The sequence below is a fragment of the Mesoplodon bidens genome (assembly GCF_964165515.1).
Source record: "Mesoplodon bidens genome assembly, chromosome: 2".
Lineage (NCBI taxonomy): Eukaryota > Metazoa > Chordata > Mammalia > Artiodactyla > Ziphiidae > Mesoplodon > Mesoplodon bidens.
Genome location: NC_138177.1, coordinates 1,997,760 through 2,014,250, shown reverse-complemented (window position 1 = coordinate 2,014,250; position 16,491 = coordinate 1,997,760). Strand labels below are relative to the sequence as shown.

Here is a 16,491-nt window from a genome sequence, read left to right as displayed (position 1 = left end):
GCCCACGGCGGGGGGCGGAGCACGGCTTCCACGGGGAGGGACGCCCAGTCCCCTGCCCAACAAGTGCTACGAGGGCAGGGTGTGTGCCTGGGCTGCCAGCGGCACCGGAGCCCTGGACACAGAAAAGTTACGGGCCTGGGGGCCAGGTGGGCAAGAAGGGTGGAAAGAGCTGAGCTCCAGTGAGACCCCTTCCCAGCCTCAGCCAGGACTGAGCAGGATTGGCTGAGTGACTTCTCTTTCCTTCCTTGGTCCTCATTTCTGTTTCCCGCCTGTTCCTTCCCTCTTCTCCCCCCTCCCCTCCCCCCTGCATCTCCTCCTCTCCCACCTGTCCCCCCCCCACCCCTCTCCACCCACCCCATGTCCTCCACAGGAACCTGAGCTCCGCGGACTCGGGGCGCCAGGCCATGCGCAACTACGCGGGTCTCATTGACTCCCTCATGGCCTATATCCAGAAATGCGTGGCGGCCGGCTGCTATGACGACAAGGTGAGCGCCGCCCCCAGGTGGCACCCCTGAACCTAGACTCCTCTCTGTCTCCAATCAGTGAGGGCGGCCTGGGACTCCAGGTCCTGGTACTTTTCTCTCCCAGATTCCACAGGGCAGGTCTGCACTCCTGGGAGCCTTTAAGGCGTGGCCTGGTGGCTGGAAGGGACCGAGAGCCTGGCCAGCAGAGGGGACGTCTGGATGCTGAGCACCCCGACCCTTCCTTGGCGGGTGGCGCCCGAGCAGTGGTTACAGGGGCAGGTCCTCTCCCGCACTTAGAGGCCTTGTGACTGTGACACTTCCCTCATCTCTCTGTTCCTCAGTTCACATCGTATCTACCTTGGGGGTTGTTTTAGAGACCCAGTTAATAAGCAAAACATGAAGAGAGCTCCTGGCTCAAGGCAAGCTCTCTGTGAGCATCCGCTGCCGCCCCCAAAGGCCCTGGTAGAGCCACCCTCCCACCCCCCAGGACTCTGGACACCTGCCCAGACAGACAGAAAGGGGAAATCAGGGCAGGAAGGTAAACTGGAGGCTGAGGTCCTTCCGCACAGCAGGACGGAGACTGGCGAGCAGTCCCCAGGGGGCTGGCCGGGCGTCACGGCCCCTGGGTCCTGCACGCGGTTTCTCTGGGGAGGGATTTTGTCTCCTACTACCTCCCCTGGAAGTGACAACGGCTTCAGGAGACAGCCTGTCACTTGACTGCTCAGGCTGACCCCAGCAGCACCGTGCTCTGCTCTGGATGGGACGCCCCCTCCACCTGGGTGACCCCGGGCCCTGGAAGTCAGGGGCTCCCAAACCTCAGCAGGGCCGAACGTTAAGAGGGCAGATCTGCTGCTTCACCCCCGAGCCGGGAGGGTTAACGGAAGGAAAGCGGCAAAGATCTGGGAGCAGCTGCCACTGGGAACGTCTTGGACCGTGGCGGGGTCTGCGCTGGCCCAGGGCAGCCCGAGGGGCCCGCCCTCTTGTTGGAGGGATTGTGGCAACAGGGACTGAGCCAGGCGTTCGGGGGCCGAGCAGAGGCTCAGCGCCGTCTCTGCTCGGCCCCCAGTCTGTGGAGAACTGCATGTGTACCCTGCACAACCTCTGCTACCGCCTGGACACCGAGGTGCCCACCCGCTACCGCCAGCTGGAGTACAACGCCCGCAATGCCTACACCGAGAAGGCCTCCACCGGCTGCTTCAGCAACAGGAGCAACAGGATGATGGTGAGCGTGTGTGTCTGTCCGTGCGTCTGTCTGTCTGCTCCCGCTGCGTCCCCCGGATCCCACTGCCTCGTGCACCCCACCTCTCTGCCCTGCTGGAGCCTGAGACCAGTCCCCGGGGATAGACCCCTGCCCGACCTTGGCATCTTACGACACTGGGGGTGTGTGTGCTCTGGATGTAGGAGCTGCTCAGACCCCCAGAGGCCAAAAGCTCCAGCCCCGTTTGCAGGCCTCGTCTCTCTTGCTGTGTGACTAGTAAAGTCTCCCCCTCTTCATCTCACCCCTGAAGATTGGGGGGCAGCCTGGTTCCCACCGCCTCCTGAGCCCCCCAGGTCTACCCAGAAGCAGAGGGATGCTGCGGAGGGAGGGTGGCTGCCATCACTGTGCCGGCGGTGGAAGCCAGGCCCTGGACCACCGTTGTTGGCCCAGGGAGGGTCAAGTTCAGGCTGTGACGCTGGGAGGGCTGGAGGCGTCAGGGTGTGAGACCCACAGCAGCCTCATAGCTGGGTGGGGGCAGAGCTGGCCTGGGGCACCGAGGATGCTCTGTGCCCCGTGGAGACGGCAGAGGGCACAGTTGCCCCTCACCCACCGGGGAGCAGCTGCAGTGCACAGAGGAGGGGGCAGCGGGCGCTTCCTCATCTGGGAACCATGACCCTGAGGCTGGGGGAGCAGAATGCGTGGGTTCGGCCCCTCTCGACTTGCTTCTTGTCCCCAGAACAACTACGACTGCCCCCTTCCTGAGGAAGAGCCCACCCCCAAGGGCAGCAGCTGGCTGTACCACTCGAACGCCATCCGCACCTACCTGAGCCTCATGGGCAAAAGCAAGAAGGACGCCACCCTGGAGGCCTGCGCCGGCGCCCTGCAGAACCTGACCGCCAGCAAGGGGCTGGTGAGCGCCCCCGCCCGCACCTGTCCCTCCACCCGCAGTCCGGGCTTGGCTCCCCGCGTCCCCATGTACCGGGGCCTGCCTGAGTCAAGGGTCTGGCATGCGTAGGCTCTGGGCCAGGCACTGGGGAAGTCGATTCTGGGGCCCCTCCCACCGTGAACGAGGCGGGCCGGAGACTTCCCTCCTTCCCTGGTCTCCAGGCTGCCCCGGGTAAGGTGCAGGTGCATGTCTGCCCGGGGCTTTGTTCTTGCAGTCACCCAGCTGGGAGCAAACGTGTGTCTGTCTCTGCTTCCAACACGGAAGAGAGAAAGTTCTGGGGTCTCTCGGTTTGGGGTAACTGGCCCTCTCTGGCCTGCCGGGCGGCCTGGGGAGCCCAGCCGAGGCCTCAGTCATCCGTGCCTTCTCTCAGATGTCCAGTGGCACGAGCCAGCTGATCGGGCTGAAGGAGAAAGGCTTGCCTCACATCGCCAACCTCCTGCAGTCGGGCAACTCAGACGTGGTGCGGTCCGGAGCTTCCCTCCTGAGCAACATGTCCCGCCACCCCGCGCTGCACCGGGTGATGGGTGAGCGCCGCGTGGCTCAGGCCAGCCCCCACCCCCTCGAGAGGGACCCCCGCTTTCCAGAGCCCACCGATAGGTTACCCTCTGACCGCTCCCTGGGGTGGGGGGCGGAGCTGGCCCAAGAGAGGCTCGGGCATGGGACGGGGCAGGTCACCTGAGGACGGGGCGCAGGTGTGCGAGGTCCCGTACGGTCCCAAGCCCCGAGTCGGAGCCGCCAGGCCTGGGGCCCCACGGGAGCCCTCGGTCACCTGGCCCCGCGCCCTCCCCTCCTTTCTCTCCCAGGGAACCAAGTGTTCCCAGAGGTGACCAGACTCCTCACCAGCCACACCGGCCACACCAGCAACTCAGAGGACATCCTGTCCTCGACCTGCTACACCGTGAGGAACCTGATGACGTCGCTGCCGGGGATGGCCAAGCAGCACTTCTCCAGCAGCATGATCAGCAACGTCATCAACCTGTGTCGCAGCAGGTGGGCAGGGTGGGGGCCCCCTCCGTGCCCTCCCCGGCCCTGCGGGGTAGCAGTGCTGCAGCCTGAGCAGGCCAAGTGGTGCCGGGGGGCCGTGCGGTGCGGGGAGGCTGACCAGGAGGGCAGTCCAGAAGCTGAGCTCCAGCGTCCAGGCCTCGGGCAGCACACTTCCCGGCCAGGGGGCCGAGGGACACTGTGTCCTCGTGGGCCAGTGGGAGGCACCGAGCGGCAGACCCAGCCGTTCGGGAACTGCGTCTGCTCCACGGGCCCCTCTCCTCTGAGGACAAGGCCAGGGGGTGGGACCAGGGCCCCAAAGAGAGTCCCGGGTACCTCTAGGTGGGCAGGGGCCCGGGGTTGTGCCCGCTGTATAGAGTGACCCCCCGTGGGGCTGCGCTCTCGGGCACCCAGGGGCCGCCCCACGAGGAGGTGAGGGGGGACGGAAGGGGGTGTTCGTTCATCCTCAAGTTGCTGGAGTCTCACCCCTGATGAACTTCCCCCCGTGCAGTGCCTCCCCCAAGGCTGCAGAGGCCGCCCGACTCCTCCTGGCCGACATGTGGTCCATCAGGGAACTGCAGGGGGTCCTCAGACAGGTAAGGGCCCACCCCTGCCACCCCTGCCGGCGAGGCTTTCCTGCTCCTTCCCGGCACTGACTCGGGTCCGCGCGGCTCAGGATGGGGGAGGCCGGCCCCTCGGTGACTGGGATCCAGGCGCTGACACATCTCAGCCCACGGCCTGCGGAGGCGCTGAGGGGGTGGAGGACAGGAGATCCAGGAAGTGCCGCAGAGGCGTGGGGGTGGGGGGTCTTCTGGGAACGACCTAGAAAGCAGGCGGACCAAAGGCCCATCACGCACCTGGGGGCACGTGTGCGCTCCGGCTGGGAAGGCGGGTTTGGGCTGCCTGGCGAGACCCCATCAAGTTTAGACGAAAGGTTTGCTTTTGGCGCTGGGGAGCCCTTGAGGGTTTGGAGGAGAGGGTTACATGCTGAAACCAGCCCTAGGAAGGCTCCCTCCATGCACTGCAGGGCGGAGTGGACACGAGACCAGGCTGCTGGATTTGTCCGGTGGCAACCTTGCCCCTCTGGCCCCAACACCTCCCCCCTCCCCAGCCGCGCGGTCGGGTCCAGGTCTGGAGGAGCCCTTCATGCTGACCGACCTCCTGTCCCGTCTCTGGGGCAGCCGCTCTGTAGACCGAGGTGTCAGCGGTGGTGAGGGTGGACGTGAAGGCAGGGGCGGAAGAAGCAGGCGGGTCGGGCTTGCGGCTGGAGACCCTGCGGTGACGTCTAGAAACGGCTCCGCCAGGGAAGGGGGAAGGCTCAGGGGCTCTTGAGGGACGCGGGAGGGGAGCCCTGATGGAGAGGCGGAGTCTGGGGTCCGCGTGCGGGGCCTGGGGAGAGAGGCCGGACTGCGTGCAGACGGCTGCGTGTCCACGTGGGAGAAGCCACGGGCACGAGCAGCACGTCTGCAGAAGAGTCCTGGGGGACAAAGGCGGAAGCAGGGAGAAGACCCTCCCTGGGGGCCGAGGGGAGAGGGGGCAGGGAGGGAGGAGGAATCGCTGGCAGGGGGCAGGCCGCGGTTCACGGGGCTCCTGATGCACAAGGAGCTGGGAACAGGAAGGGCCTGGATCTGGGGATCCAGAAGTCTCTGGTGACTCTAGGGCACAGCTGTCAAAGGGGGGAGGGGGAACCCCATGGGGCCCACGCAGGGGGAGGGCGGGGGGCTGGGAGGGGACCTGATCACCTCAGTTTGGCCAGAGGGCAGGGAGACAAAAGAATGGGTAAAAAGCCGCCTGTTTAATGACATTTCTGCAGGGAAAGTGAAGGAGGAGGAGGAAGGCGGGGGGCAGGGGGTGGGGACAGGGTCTTGGAGGGTCAGGAACTGACTGACCAGGCGGGGGAGGGGGTGGGAGGACAGTCCCCTGGGCAGGAGGAGGACGGCTCTTCCTCCAGCGCAGTGGGGAGACGGACGGGGCCGTGGAGCCACCATGGTCAAAGGTGGCCGGGGCTGTGTGAAGCCACTGCTGGTGGTGGCCCTTGTCCTGCTCTTTTGGGCAGGTGGGCTTGGCCACGTGACAGCTGCCAGGAAGGCCTAGTGGAGGGGAGGCGGGTGAGAGGACCAGGGAGCGCTTCTTCCAGCTGCTCCAAGGTGGCCCGAGGGTTGGGCTCACCCAGGTACGGAGGCGGCACCCGCCCGGGACACAGAGAGAGTCCCCTTGTTAGGCTCTCCTGGGCCACGCAGTTGGAGCCAGCTTTGACCACAGCCGCAAAGGGACTGGGCGGGTGCTTTGGTGCTCATCCACCTTCACGGGGCTGTTGCATCCCCAGTGAGGCCGCCATGGGCTTGGTCCCTCCTGCAGACCAGGGAGACGGGGCCCCGGAGTTGGCCGTGACCCGGCCAGTTGGAGGACAGAGGGGCTGGGACCCAGGACTCGCCTCTCCTGGGACCTCCACCACATCCCGCCAAGCTTGGCAGGAGAGAGCCTGCAAACCTGCAGGGGACGGGGGGTTGGGGGGGGATGATCATGTGACCCGTGCCCAGACCAGGTGGGACCAGGGCTTTGAACCGCCTGCCTTGGACCCCTGTGTCCCCACCGGTCAGTGAGCGCTGACGAGGCTCTCAGAGGCCAGGGCTGGAGCCAGGCGCCCCTTCTCAAGGGCCGCCCTCAGTCACTCCAGAGCATTTATTGAGCACCTGCTGTCTGCTATGAGACATACAGGAGTAAGATTCAGTCTCTGCTCGGCATGCGCTTGGGGCTGGTAAGGCTGGAGTTGGCAGAACACACAGGTAGACAGAGCCCATGACCCTTCCACCCCGCCGGGCATGACCTCCCTGCCAAGAGCTCTTGTCGGGATTTATTTTTTTAAAAAGCGGGGCCAGTCAGAGGAAGAAACAAACAATTTTTCTAATCTGACTTCGGTGGCTGCTCTGTTTCTAGAGCGACAAGCCCTAGCTAAACCCTCACGCCTTGATTCAGATTTCTGTGATGTCAAGTAGGATGTTCCATTATGCGGAAGGCCAGACCCATCTCACTAACTCGTGAGTGTCAGTGACCTCATGCTCATCACGCGTTTAATCAGGCCAGCTTTAGCCCCGACACACGTGCAGAGTGTGTCCGGAGAGCTTCGCGCAAGCTCGAGGACGCTTGGGGGCAGCCTCTGACTGCGTGGACGCCCACACTGGTCCGTCCTGTGATGTTTCATATAGCTGTTGTTTCTCCTCCACAGCAAGGTTTTGATAGGAACATGCTGGGAACCTTAGCTGGGGCCAACAGCCTCAGGAACTTCACCTCCCGATTCTAAGAAGAGGCTGCCCAAGCAAGTTCGGCTTGCAGGTAAGAGTCGGCCCATCCAGGGCAGGGGGTGACCCCAGGACCCCTGCCGCCGCCTCAGCCAGTCCCAGAGAAAGGAGCCAGGCGGTGCTCCCCAGGGATGCAGAAGCATCCTTCAGTCCAGCTGACACACGGTGAGGCTGTCTGTGAGGACAGCCGTGTAGACTGCCTGGCCAGTGACCATCCCACACAGGATGTTAGGGGTGTGCAATGTCCTGGTAGCATCGACCGGCCAGAGGTCTGGGCAGAACCGCTGGGTACAGCCGTGTGCGTTGCACACTGCACGACCCAGGTGGTACCATTCACGTGGACTGCAGTGTGGATGGCGCCCCTGCAGTGACACCATGTGTCGTTTTGGGTTTGGGCTTCTACAGCTCATCACCTTCTCCTTTTTATAATCCACCTTCCAGTCTCTGCAACATGCCTTGTGTGGACAAGCTTGTTTGCAGCTGATGATTCTAGGGACCAAAACCTCAGATCCGATATCTGTGACAAAGGCTCATAAATAAGCCTTAGCCTTCATTAGACTCACCTGGGATGCTTGCTAAACTGCGCACCCCTGGTCTCAGCCCCAGCAGTTCTGATTCACTGGCTCCGGAGCGGGGTCCAGGAAAATAAATTGTTAAACAAGCATCCAAGGTGATTCTGATGCAGGTAAGCCCAGGACCACGCTTAGATGCTCAGACCAGACCTCGTCAACCCTCGAGGGTCAACAGAGGCAGGCAGCCCTGGGGTGGAGCCATCTGCAAAGAGCCAGGGATGAGAACAGGGTCTTCTGAGCTGAGGGGGACTTCCTAGTGCCCCAGCTATCGCCAGGACCCCAATCCCAGCACCCGGGGAGGGTCCTGGTTGGGGTAGGGGCTATAACTTCAGTCCAGATGAAGGTTCCCTTAGACCTCAGACACCCGCTCCTGGCAAATGGGCCCCAACAACATGAGGACAGGAAAGGAGAGGAGACCAAGACCAGCAGATGCCTGATGCACGCGGTCACGGCGTTCGGTGCTGCGCTGGCCCCCAGTGGGGGTGGGGCGGGGGGCAGCTCTGACCCAACAGGAGCAACCTATGAACGTGTGAGGGCGACCCTGACCCCAGGCTCAGGCCTGGGCACATCTGTGCGGACGTGGTGAGAGGGGGACAGCCCTGGCGAGACCGGTGGCATGGCTGTCCCCCTGTGGGCACTCACTAGAGGTCTTGTCCTTTTCCAGACGTGATACGATCCAGCTGAGAAGACTCGGGCCTTGCTGGAGGGGTATTCTGTCCAGCTGCACAGTATTGGGAAATGTTTAACCACAGCTGAGAGCAAACCGGGACGCTGTGGATGACAAAAATACTTTTAAATTCTTTTTTTTTTTCCTTGGGGGAACTGACAGGATTGGGGGTTGGGGAGGGTTGGGGGGCCTTTCTTCAGTTAAGGGAGCTTACATCTGATGTCAATACTTCTTTTGCCGAGAAACGGTACATATACATGTGTATAGTGTGTGTGTGTGTGTGTGTGTGTGTGTGTGCGTGTGCTGAAAGCAGGACCTCAGACTGCATAGAGCTGTGTGAGCTGCTGGCCTGCAGCTCGCGGTGGTGGAGGGAGTCGCCCTCACGGGCGCGGACGATGTGTGCTTTGGGTTTAGCTTCCCCGTTGTCCTGAGCTGTGTGTGCCAGGGCAGGGACCACGCCAGTGCCAGGCCCACAGGGACCGCTGCAGGGGGTGGGGCGCGGTGGGGCATACGTGGGGCCGGGGGCTCAACCCCCGCTAAGAGGCAGCTCTGCAGGAAGGGAGGTTGGCGGGGTTCGGTGTATCTCCTGGGAAGATCTAGTTGTGCGCTTGTGCGGCCCAGCCCCCGGTGCCACGCGGCCGTCTGCAGGACGGGCCAGGACAGGCGCGCTGGCTTTGCTGTGTGAAGGCTGTCCCGAGGGTAGGTGCCAGAGAAGGAGGCTGGCCATTCTCGCGGGCTGTGTACCCATCAGAGCAGGCTCAGCCTGGGAAGCCCCTGCCTTCCGGGGGCTTTGAATCCACTTGTTGCAGGAGAAAGAAGACAGAATGGTGCTCAAAGCCCAGGAGCTGTTCAGGGAATGGCAGCTTGGTCCTCGTGTTCCCAGTGGAGGGGCAGGCTGGGCTGGGCAGGGAGTCAGCCAGGAGGATCCTGCCCTGTGCGCCTGCCAAAATCCAAGCGAGGGAGTGTTTTGGGTCCCAGGAGACTTGGGGAAAGGAATTTGGATAGACCGGGGAGGGGAGCCGCCCCCGTCCCAGCCAGAGGCCGCTCGCTCCTTCCCCGACCCCAGCCCTCTGCCTCCACTTTGTTCAAACCGCAGGGGATGTGATAAGAGGAACACCGGCCACCCCGGACCCCAGACTCCTGTGCATTTCAGATGAGACGTAGAGGAGGGGCCTCCGGAGAAGGGCTGTGTAAATGGTCCTTGGTCTGCACTGTAGGACAGGGCAGGACACAGCGTCCCCGCCGAGCGGCACTGGTGGTGATCGGGGGAACTGGCTGCCTGGTCCTCCCTCCTCCCTCCTCCCCGCCTGGAGTTCCCCCCACGGCCCGTCCAGCCCCGCCGCTCACCCCAGCAGTCAGGGCCTCTGCACTGAGGACCCTCCTGATGAGAGGTGTGGCGGCAGGACACGACTAGGGAGGGGGTGGGGAACGGACCCCAGATGACGGGCCACGCAGCCACGTGTCCTCCGGTGCTGGGTCTGTGCCACGCCCTCCCCGCCCCTCGTGGTGGCGGCGGCTTGCCTCTCTCTCAGGGCCCGTGGGGAGCTGGTCCCAGTAGACTGTCCCCTCTGCCAGCCCTCAGGGCCCAGAGGAACTGGTTTCTCAAAGAAACACGTCTGGAGCCAGGCAGTGTTGTAAGCACTCTGGATACATCAGTGAACGGAGAGGCCACACCCCCGTCTCACGTTCTCCTGGAGGAAAGAGGGGCCCTGGGGTCCCTGGCTTTAGGGGTCCCCAGTGTGAGAGGACCGTCCAGTCCAGTCAGGGCGAGAGGGAACTAGCCGGTGACCCTGTGGAGGTGCCCCTTCCCTCGGCTTTCCTTCCCCCGCAGGGTTAGGAGCCGGGGCCCAGCTTCTGCCTTGGGGATGGGCAGGTTTCCAGACCCCCGTGGGCCAGGTGGACAGTCAGGCCAGGCCTGGTTTTGGTCACCTCTCTCATGACTTCTGAGGCCAGCCAGCTGGGCCTGTCGCCTTGGAAGAGGCAGACCTTGGAGGGGCCTGTGGATAAATTTCCTACAGAAGGAGCACGGGGTCTGCTGAGGCCCAGCTCAGGATGTGAAGTCCACGTCAGCCGCGCGCTGCCGGGCTCGACACCCGGAACAGGACAGTCCAGTGCCGAGTGGGGGAGGACCCTGTCCTCCCTGTCGCTTCCCCGACCCAGGGCCTCCTGCACTTAATACAGACCTGGTCACTGGCCACCAGCAGCCAGTCCAGCGGGGCCGGCCTAGCAGCGCAGACTCAGCAGCTCCCGGGACGCAGAGGCCGAGCTGCTCCCATCCACCCTGGAGCCTGGCTGAGGCGGGGGCAGCTGGGACAGTGAGGAAGGGGCTCTGGATGGGCAGGGAGGGAGGGTGGGGCGCTCTGCAGCCCGTCCGCCCCCCACACCGCTCCATGTTTGCGGAGGAACCTAGTGCTGGCCAGGCCCGTTTCCCTGGGGGGTACACTATGCGTTTGCTTTTTTTGGAAATATAGGAAATCAATAAATTGCTGCCATTTCTTTGAACATTTTCGAGCAGTGGATTATTGGGGGAGCTGCTGAGGACCGAGGGGCCGCTCACTTCCTCGAGGGATCCCCTCTCACTGACCCTGCGCCAGGCAAGGACTGGGGTCACCATTGGGGGGGGCACCACCCGCTCCGAGGCCCACATTCCGTGCTCGTCTCCAGGACACTGGTGTGGCTGCCCTGATCTTACAGATAAGTCACGTGGGGCTTAGGGAGGGGATAGACAAGCCCAATGTCCCACAGCTTGTAAAGGGAAAGCCACCCCCAAGGGAACATGTCCAGGCAGGCACCTGGGGGACGTGAGCTTCAGGGCTATAAAAGGAGCCCACGTTTACTGAAAGCATGTTCTCCCTGGGTCCTGCAGGATGGTCTGGGGCCCCCTGCCTCAAGAGGCTCTTAAGGGACGTGGCAGGCACATGGAACTTTCTAAGTCACAGGGCATAAGCTCCAAGTGGTGGTCAGACGTATGGCTGTGGGCTCCCGGATGGAGGAGGCTGGAAAGGCTTAGGGAAGGCTGGAGAGGACTCTTCTCAGCCTGGGAGGGCAGTGCCCTCTGTGTAGAGCCCATGGCCCTGACCTCTGGGTCATCCCTCAGTTGGTGACAGTCAGGGAGGCCAGGGAGGAGGGCTGTACCTCAGCCTAGCGGGAGAAAGACGGCCTGTCTGTGGCCCAGACTGTTGATACACGAGGTCTGGGGCCACCAAAATGTGAGATCAAACTACAGATTCAAAACCAATAAGCATTTGGACTTCACTGGTGGCGCAGTGGTTAAGAATCCGCCAGCCAATGCAGGGGACATGGGTTCAAGCCCTGGTCCGGGAAGATCCCACATGCCAAGGAGCAACTAAGCTCTGTGCACCACAACTACTGAGCCTGCACTCTAGAGTCCACGAGCTACAACTACTGAGCCTGCTCACCTAGAGCCCTTGCTCCGCAACAAGAGAAGCCACCGCAGTGAGAAGCCTGTGCACCACAACAAAGAGTAGCCCCGGCTCGCCGCAACTAGAGAAAGCCCGCGCGCAGCAATGAAGGCCCAGTGCAGCCAAAAATAAATAAATTAATTATTTTAAAAGTGGCTGCTTAATTAGAAAAAAAAAATCAGTAAGCGTTTAATTGGTGAGCTGTCACTTAACCGAAGCGTACACACAGGAAAGTGCACGGTTTCAGCGCGGGCGGCTCTGTGAATCTCTGCCAACTGAGCGCAAGTGCCAGCCCCCAGATCAGGAACAGAAAGTGACCGGCTCCCAGTGGCCCTCAGGCCCCGCTTGTGCCTGTCCTGCTCCCCAGGGCAGCCCCTGTCCTGACCGACCTGTGCTTCTTATAAACGGAGTCGGCACGCCCTTCGGCCCTCCCCGCAGCTCATGGTCGCGGGGCTCGTCCGCTGCTGCTCCGGGTCACGGTCACTGCTGTGAAGCAGCCCTTTCGCGACGACCCTACGATGCAAAATACACTGTTCCGTCCCCACCGTCCTCACGTTCAGCGTTTACGAACATGGAAACCACGTGTGGATTCGTTGTCTCCCTGCCCAGGGGTGCACACAGGTGATGGGATGACAGAGAAAGTAAAACCGACGGTAAAGAACTCCGATCTATATGGTCGGTGGTGCGTTTAACGTGTACGGGTGCTGAAGGGATGTGATCTAGCCGTCCCTGGTCAAGACGGCGCAGGCCCTTCCGGCCCCTCAGAGGATTTGCAGATGGGAGTGGGAGGTCTCAGGGATACCAGGGCAGAGGGAGCGCAGAGCGGGGGCGCCAGGAGCCACTGCAAGCCTGGACTGTGCAGAGGGGTCTCCTGAGTCTCCCAGACCCCAGGTCCACGTTGCCCACAGCCAGTCCGCCCCGAGCTATGATGCCATTTCTTCCTAGAGTCCAGGCTGCACTGGAGACCCTGCAGGCCTCACTCATCACCTCTTAGCACGCAGGGCGTTCTGCCACCCAGCACGCCCAGAGAAAGACTGAACAGAACTTATTCATCCTAACAACAGGCTTTTGACTTGAGGGACCACAAAATAACCCTGTTACCTTGCAAAGCCTTTGGGTGTTCGTTTGCTTCCCCTGGTGAGGCAGGCAGAGCTCAGGGGACTAACGTCCCCTTCATAGAAGAGGAAACAGGCCCAGGGAGGCTGGCCCAGAGCCACACAGCACGGCTGCAACACAAGTAACGCGGGACCCGGCCTCCTGGGGCCCAGCCCACGGGGACATCCCAGTGTCAGAGCTGAGGACCCCGTAAACAGCCGGACACGGGGGCTCTGCTGTGTGTCATTCAAGCTTCAGTGATTCGGGCGCTTGTGCTGCCTGAGGCCTCCTAGGATCTCACGTCTGGAGCCAGGGCTGCTGGGCCAACGTACTGAGGAAGAGAAAGTTCTGATCCATGGAAGATCAGATCCCAGAAATACTGTGAGGGTCACCCCGTCTGGGGCCAGCCGGTCTGCTTGGTTAGAATATGGGGCTAATGAGAGCAAGGCCACAGGGCAAACTATGCCTCAGTGACCCCAGCAAGCATCCCCCAGCCTAACTGGTCATCCTTCGGAAACTGCCACTGGCTCAGCAAAGGACTAATGTCGCCGACCAGCATGTCAGCCCTCTCGGGGATGCACGTCAATACCGATGAGCCGCCTGACGGTGGATCAACAGGGACCCCATGTAAGAAAGGACTTCACGCCCTTTAGCCAACCATTTGGAAGTTTCATGACTGGTGAATTAATAAAAAAGCACTTTGGCATTTATCAAGTGGTTCTGAATCTCTGGGCCATAAATACCACCCCTTCCACACAAGGCCATTAAAATCCCACCCTCTGCACCTCTCTCAGAAAGAAAACTTCCCCTGGGTCTCCATGACCAAGGGGACCCCCGCTGAGCCTAGTGTGTCGTTCTGAACCTCCCCAGGCTCGCATCCCTGCATTCTGGGGCCTGAAGTTGTCCTGGAGGACAGCTGGGCCACGGGGACAGGTAGACGTACAGAGCAGTAACCACACATTAATCACCTAAATCTTTATATCGATGCCACAAGGTAGGCATGACCACTCCCAGTTCACAGATAAAGAAACTACGGTTCAGAGAGGCTGAGTAACTTGTTCAAGGTCACACAGCTAGTAGGTGACAGACTTGGAATTTGAACATGGTCTGAGGCCCAGGTTCCCACTCTTCCCCCCTTCAGCTACATGTAGACAGCAGTTGCCCACAGTCAGGCCAACTCCCACACTGCCCTCTGGGGACTGTGTGAGCCCGAACCTCGGCCCCCACCTGCCCCAGCTCCCGGCCAGGCAGGAGCGGGGGTACCCAGGGTTGGTGCCCAGACCCCACAGCCTCCCGCCTCAGCGTCTGCCTGAGGCGGGAGGCCCGGCCGATGAAGCTGGCAAGTCAGGCGGTGAGGACTGGCCCTGCCAGCTCCACCTCCATCCAACCACAGTGCCAGCAGAAGCCCAGGCTGCCACCCGCCCTCCAGCTGAGCAAGACAGGGCACTTCCCTCTGCCCTTTTACAACCAGCAGGGGTGCCAGCTCCAGGCCAGGCTGGTGGATTTGAGAGAACCATCGCATTTGGGACTCAAAACAAAAGCTGGTGAGGACAATCTGCCCCACAGACCCTGGGCAAGGCGACGTCGCCTCGACCCCACGGCCGCCGTCCAGGGGGCGGTGGGGAGAAGCTCCCCCAGTGTCAGCTTCCCACCTCCCGAGGGTGCAAGGGTTCCTCAGCACCAGAGAGTCTCACATGAAAGCCTTTGTAACTGGTGTATGTGCATACATGTGTGTGTGCCTGCGTGTGTGTGCATGTGTACATGCATGTGCATGTGTGCATTGTGTGTACACGTGTGCGTGTATGTGTGCGTGTGTGCATGTACATTGCTTGTGTGCATGTGCATTGTTGCATGTGTGCATTGTGTGTGCATGTGTGCATGTGTGTAGAAAGGAATCAGATTAGCATTTCCCTAAGTTATTCCCACAGGACGTTCTTAGGTGCTAAGTGACAAAGGAGGTCTAAGTTTTGGAGACTCTAAATGGGGTTAAGCAGTTAGCGTTCTTCACTCAGGACCCCCAGAAGCTTTAAGTGCTTGCACACGTGGGAGCAGAGAGAGAGAGAAAGAGGGAGGAGGTGATGTGAGCCCCCGCCCCAACCTTGTCTCCCTGCAGGGAGCCAGTCTGGGCCACAGTCTGCCTCAGCCCAGGTGAAGGGAGATTCTGGGGCCCCAGGCAGACATCCCCCTGGAGCACGTTAGTGGCAGATCAGCCAGGCATGGCCTGAGGGGGCCTCTGCCTCAGCTGAGTGGGTCCCACGACGGGGACAGCCTCCCAGGGGAGTTGGTGTGTCCAGGTTTCAGCCAGCAGGAGAGGCTAGTGGGCAGGCTGCTGTCAAAGGCGGATTCAGGATGGGGCCCGAGCAGACCTGCATCATTATTTACAGAATTTGAGACGCCCCCTCCTCTGTCCCCAGTCAGCCTGACCAGCTGACCCAGATTCCCAGAATCTCTGTCTTGTCGGGGTTGGAACAGCAAGAGTGACCTCGCTCAGTAATTCTCAAGCTGTAACGTGCATGTGGCCCCTTGGAATCTGGTTAAAATGCAGGCTCTGAGCCTCTGCGTTTCCACCAGCCCCCGAGGGGTGCTCCTGCCGCCCGCCTGTGGACCACCCTTAGCAGCGAGGTCCTAGCCAGTCCAGGAAGGCTCCCTGGAAGGGCAGACCTACTAGAGAGGGGAGACCGGAAGGAAAAGGTACCAGGAAGCAGAGCTGGGGCTGCAGAATCATGGGAAAGTGGGGAGAGCCTGACAGCGAGGGCTTTGGGGGCCCGGACTTGAAGCAGGCAAGGGGTGGGAGGCCCAGAGGAGGCCCAGAAGGTGGACGCCAAGGCCAAGCAGCCGGCCAAGTCTGCCCCGGACCCCACGGGGAGGGTGACAGTAATTCACATGCAAGGCCTGGGGGCCCCACCCAGGTAAGCCCTAATTCCTTGGAAGAGGGGTATGCCATCAGCTCCCCCCAAGGCTGAGGACTGCAGGGCAGGGCAGGGCAGGGTGGGCCCATCTTCCCATGACCAGCGGCCCCAGGCTCCACTCAGGAGGGAGAGGGCAGGAAGGAGGGGCGGCCAAGGCCCGCCCTGTGCCCGGGGCTGGGTGAGGGGAGCCTAAGCTGGGGGAATCTGAGGGGAGGCAGAGGGGGCTGGGCACCCCCGGGAAGGAGAAGGACAGGGGACACACACAGTATCCGAGATGCCAGCAAATACTCCCAGGCTTCCCCTGTGCGCCAGCTGCTGCTCCGAGCTCCCAGATCTAAAGAAGCTCGTTTCGTCCTCACAAAGACCCAGTGGTCACGTCACCCCGTTTTACAGACGAAGAAACGGAGGCACAGAAAGGTCACTTAGCAAGTCTGTGATACAACTGGGACTAATCCACGGCGGGTGGCTTCAGAGGCTGTGCCCTTAACAACAGGCTCCTGGGCTCCCCACTCCCCACCTGCCCCACCCACCGGCCCAGCCCCGGCCCAGCAGATGCAGGATAGGGTCTGATGGCCAGAACAATGGTCCCACTGTCGGCTGGCAAGGCAGCCCGATCTCCTTCCTGGGAAAAACTCGTTTCCTACTGGTCCCCACAACCGTTCACTCAGGGCCCTGCAGCCCTGGCCTCTCCATTGCCACCAGCTGAAAACTCTGTGAATTCCCTTCCAGTGATAAATTCTTTTGAGTGTCAAATATCCAACTGCCCAGGCCCCGGGGCCACGGATCTCTCTGTTCCTTTCCCAGCAGCAAGATTCTCTCTGACCTTTTCAGAGCACTGGGGATGGGTGGCCCGTCCCGTGCCAGCCTCAACTCCCTGGGGATAGACGGGCATTCATTCATTCATTCAACAAACAGTTCCTGCGCACTTCGTGTGCCAG

General features: G+C 61.7%; 1 protein-coding gene across 1 annotated transcript in view; it reads left to right on the top strand.

The window, feature by feature from the left end:
- Positions 1–10,461, top strand: part of PKP1 (plakophilin 1) — a 43,536-nt gene extending 33,075 nt beyond the window's left edge. The window contains exons 7-14 of the mRNA XM_081225418.1: positions 371–485; positions 1,531–1,686; positions 2,399–2,572; positions 2,979–3,132; positions 3,412–3,598; positions 4,101–4,185; positions 6,816–6,922; positions 8,125–10,461. Of these exons, the coding sequence (XP_081081544.1) occupies positions 371–485; positions 1,531–1,686; positions 2,399–2,572; positions 2,979–3,132; positions 3,412–3,598; positions 4,101–4,185; positions 6,816–6,890 (946 nt within the window). The 3' untranslated portion in view covers positions 6,891–6,922; positions 8,125–10,461. The remainder of the gene's footprint in view (positions 1–370; positions 486–1,530; positions 1,687–2,398; positions 2,573–2,978; positions 3,133–3,411; positions 3,599–4,100; positions 4,186–6,815; positions 6,923–8,124) is intronic.
- The last annotated feature ends 6,030 nt before the right edge of the window (positions 10,462–16,491 follow it).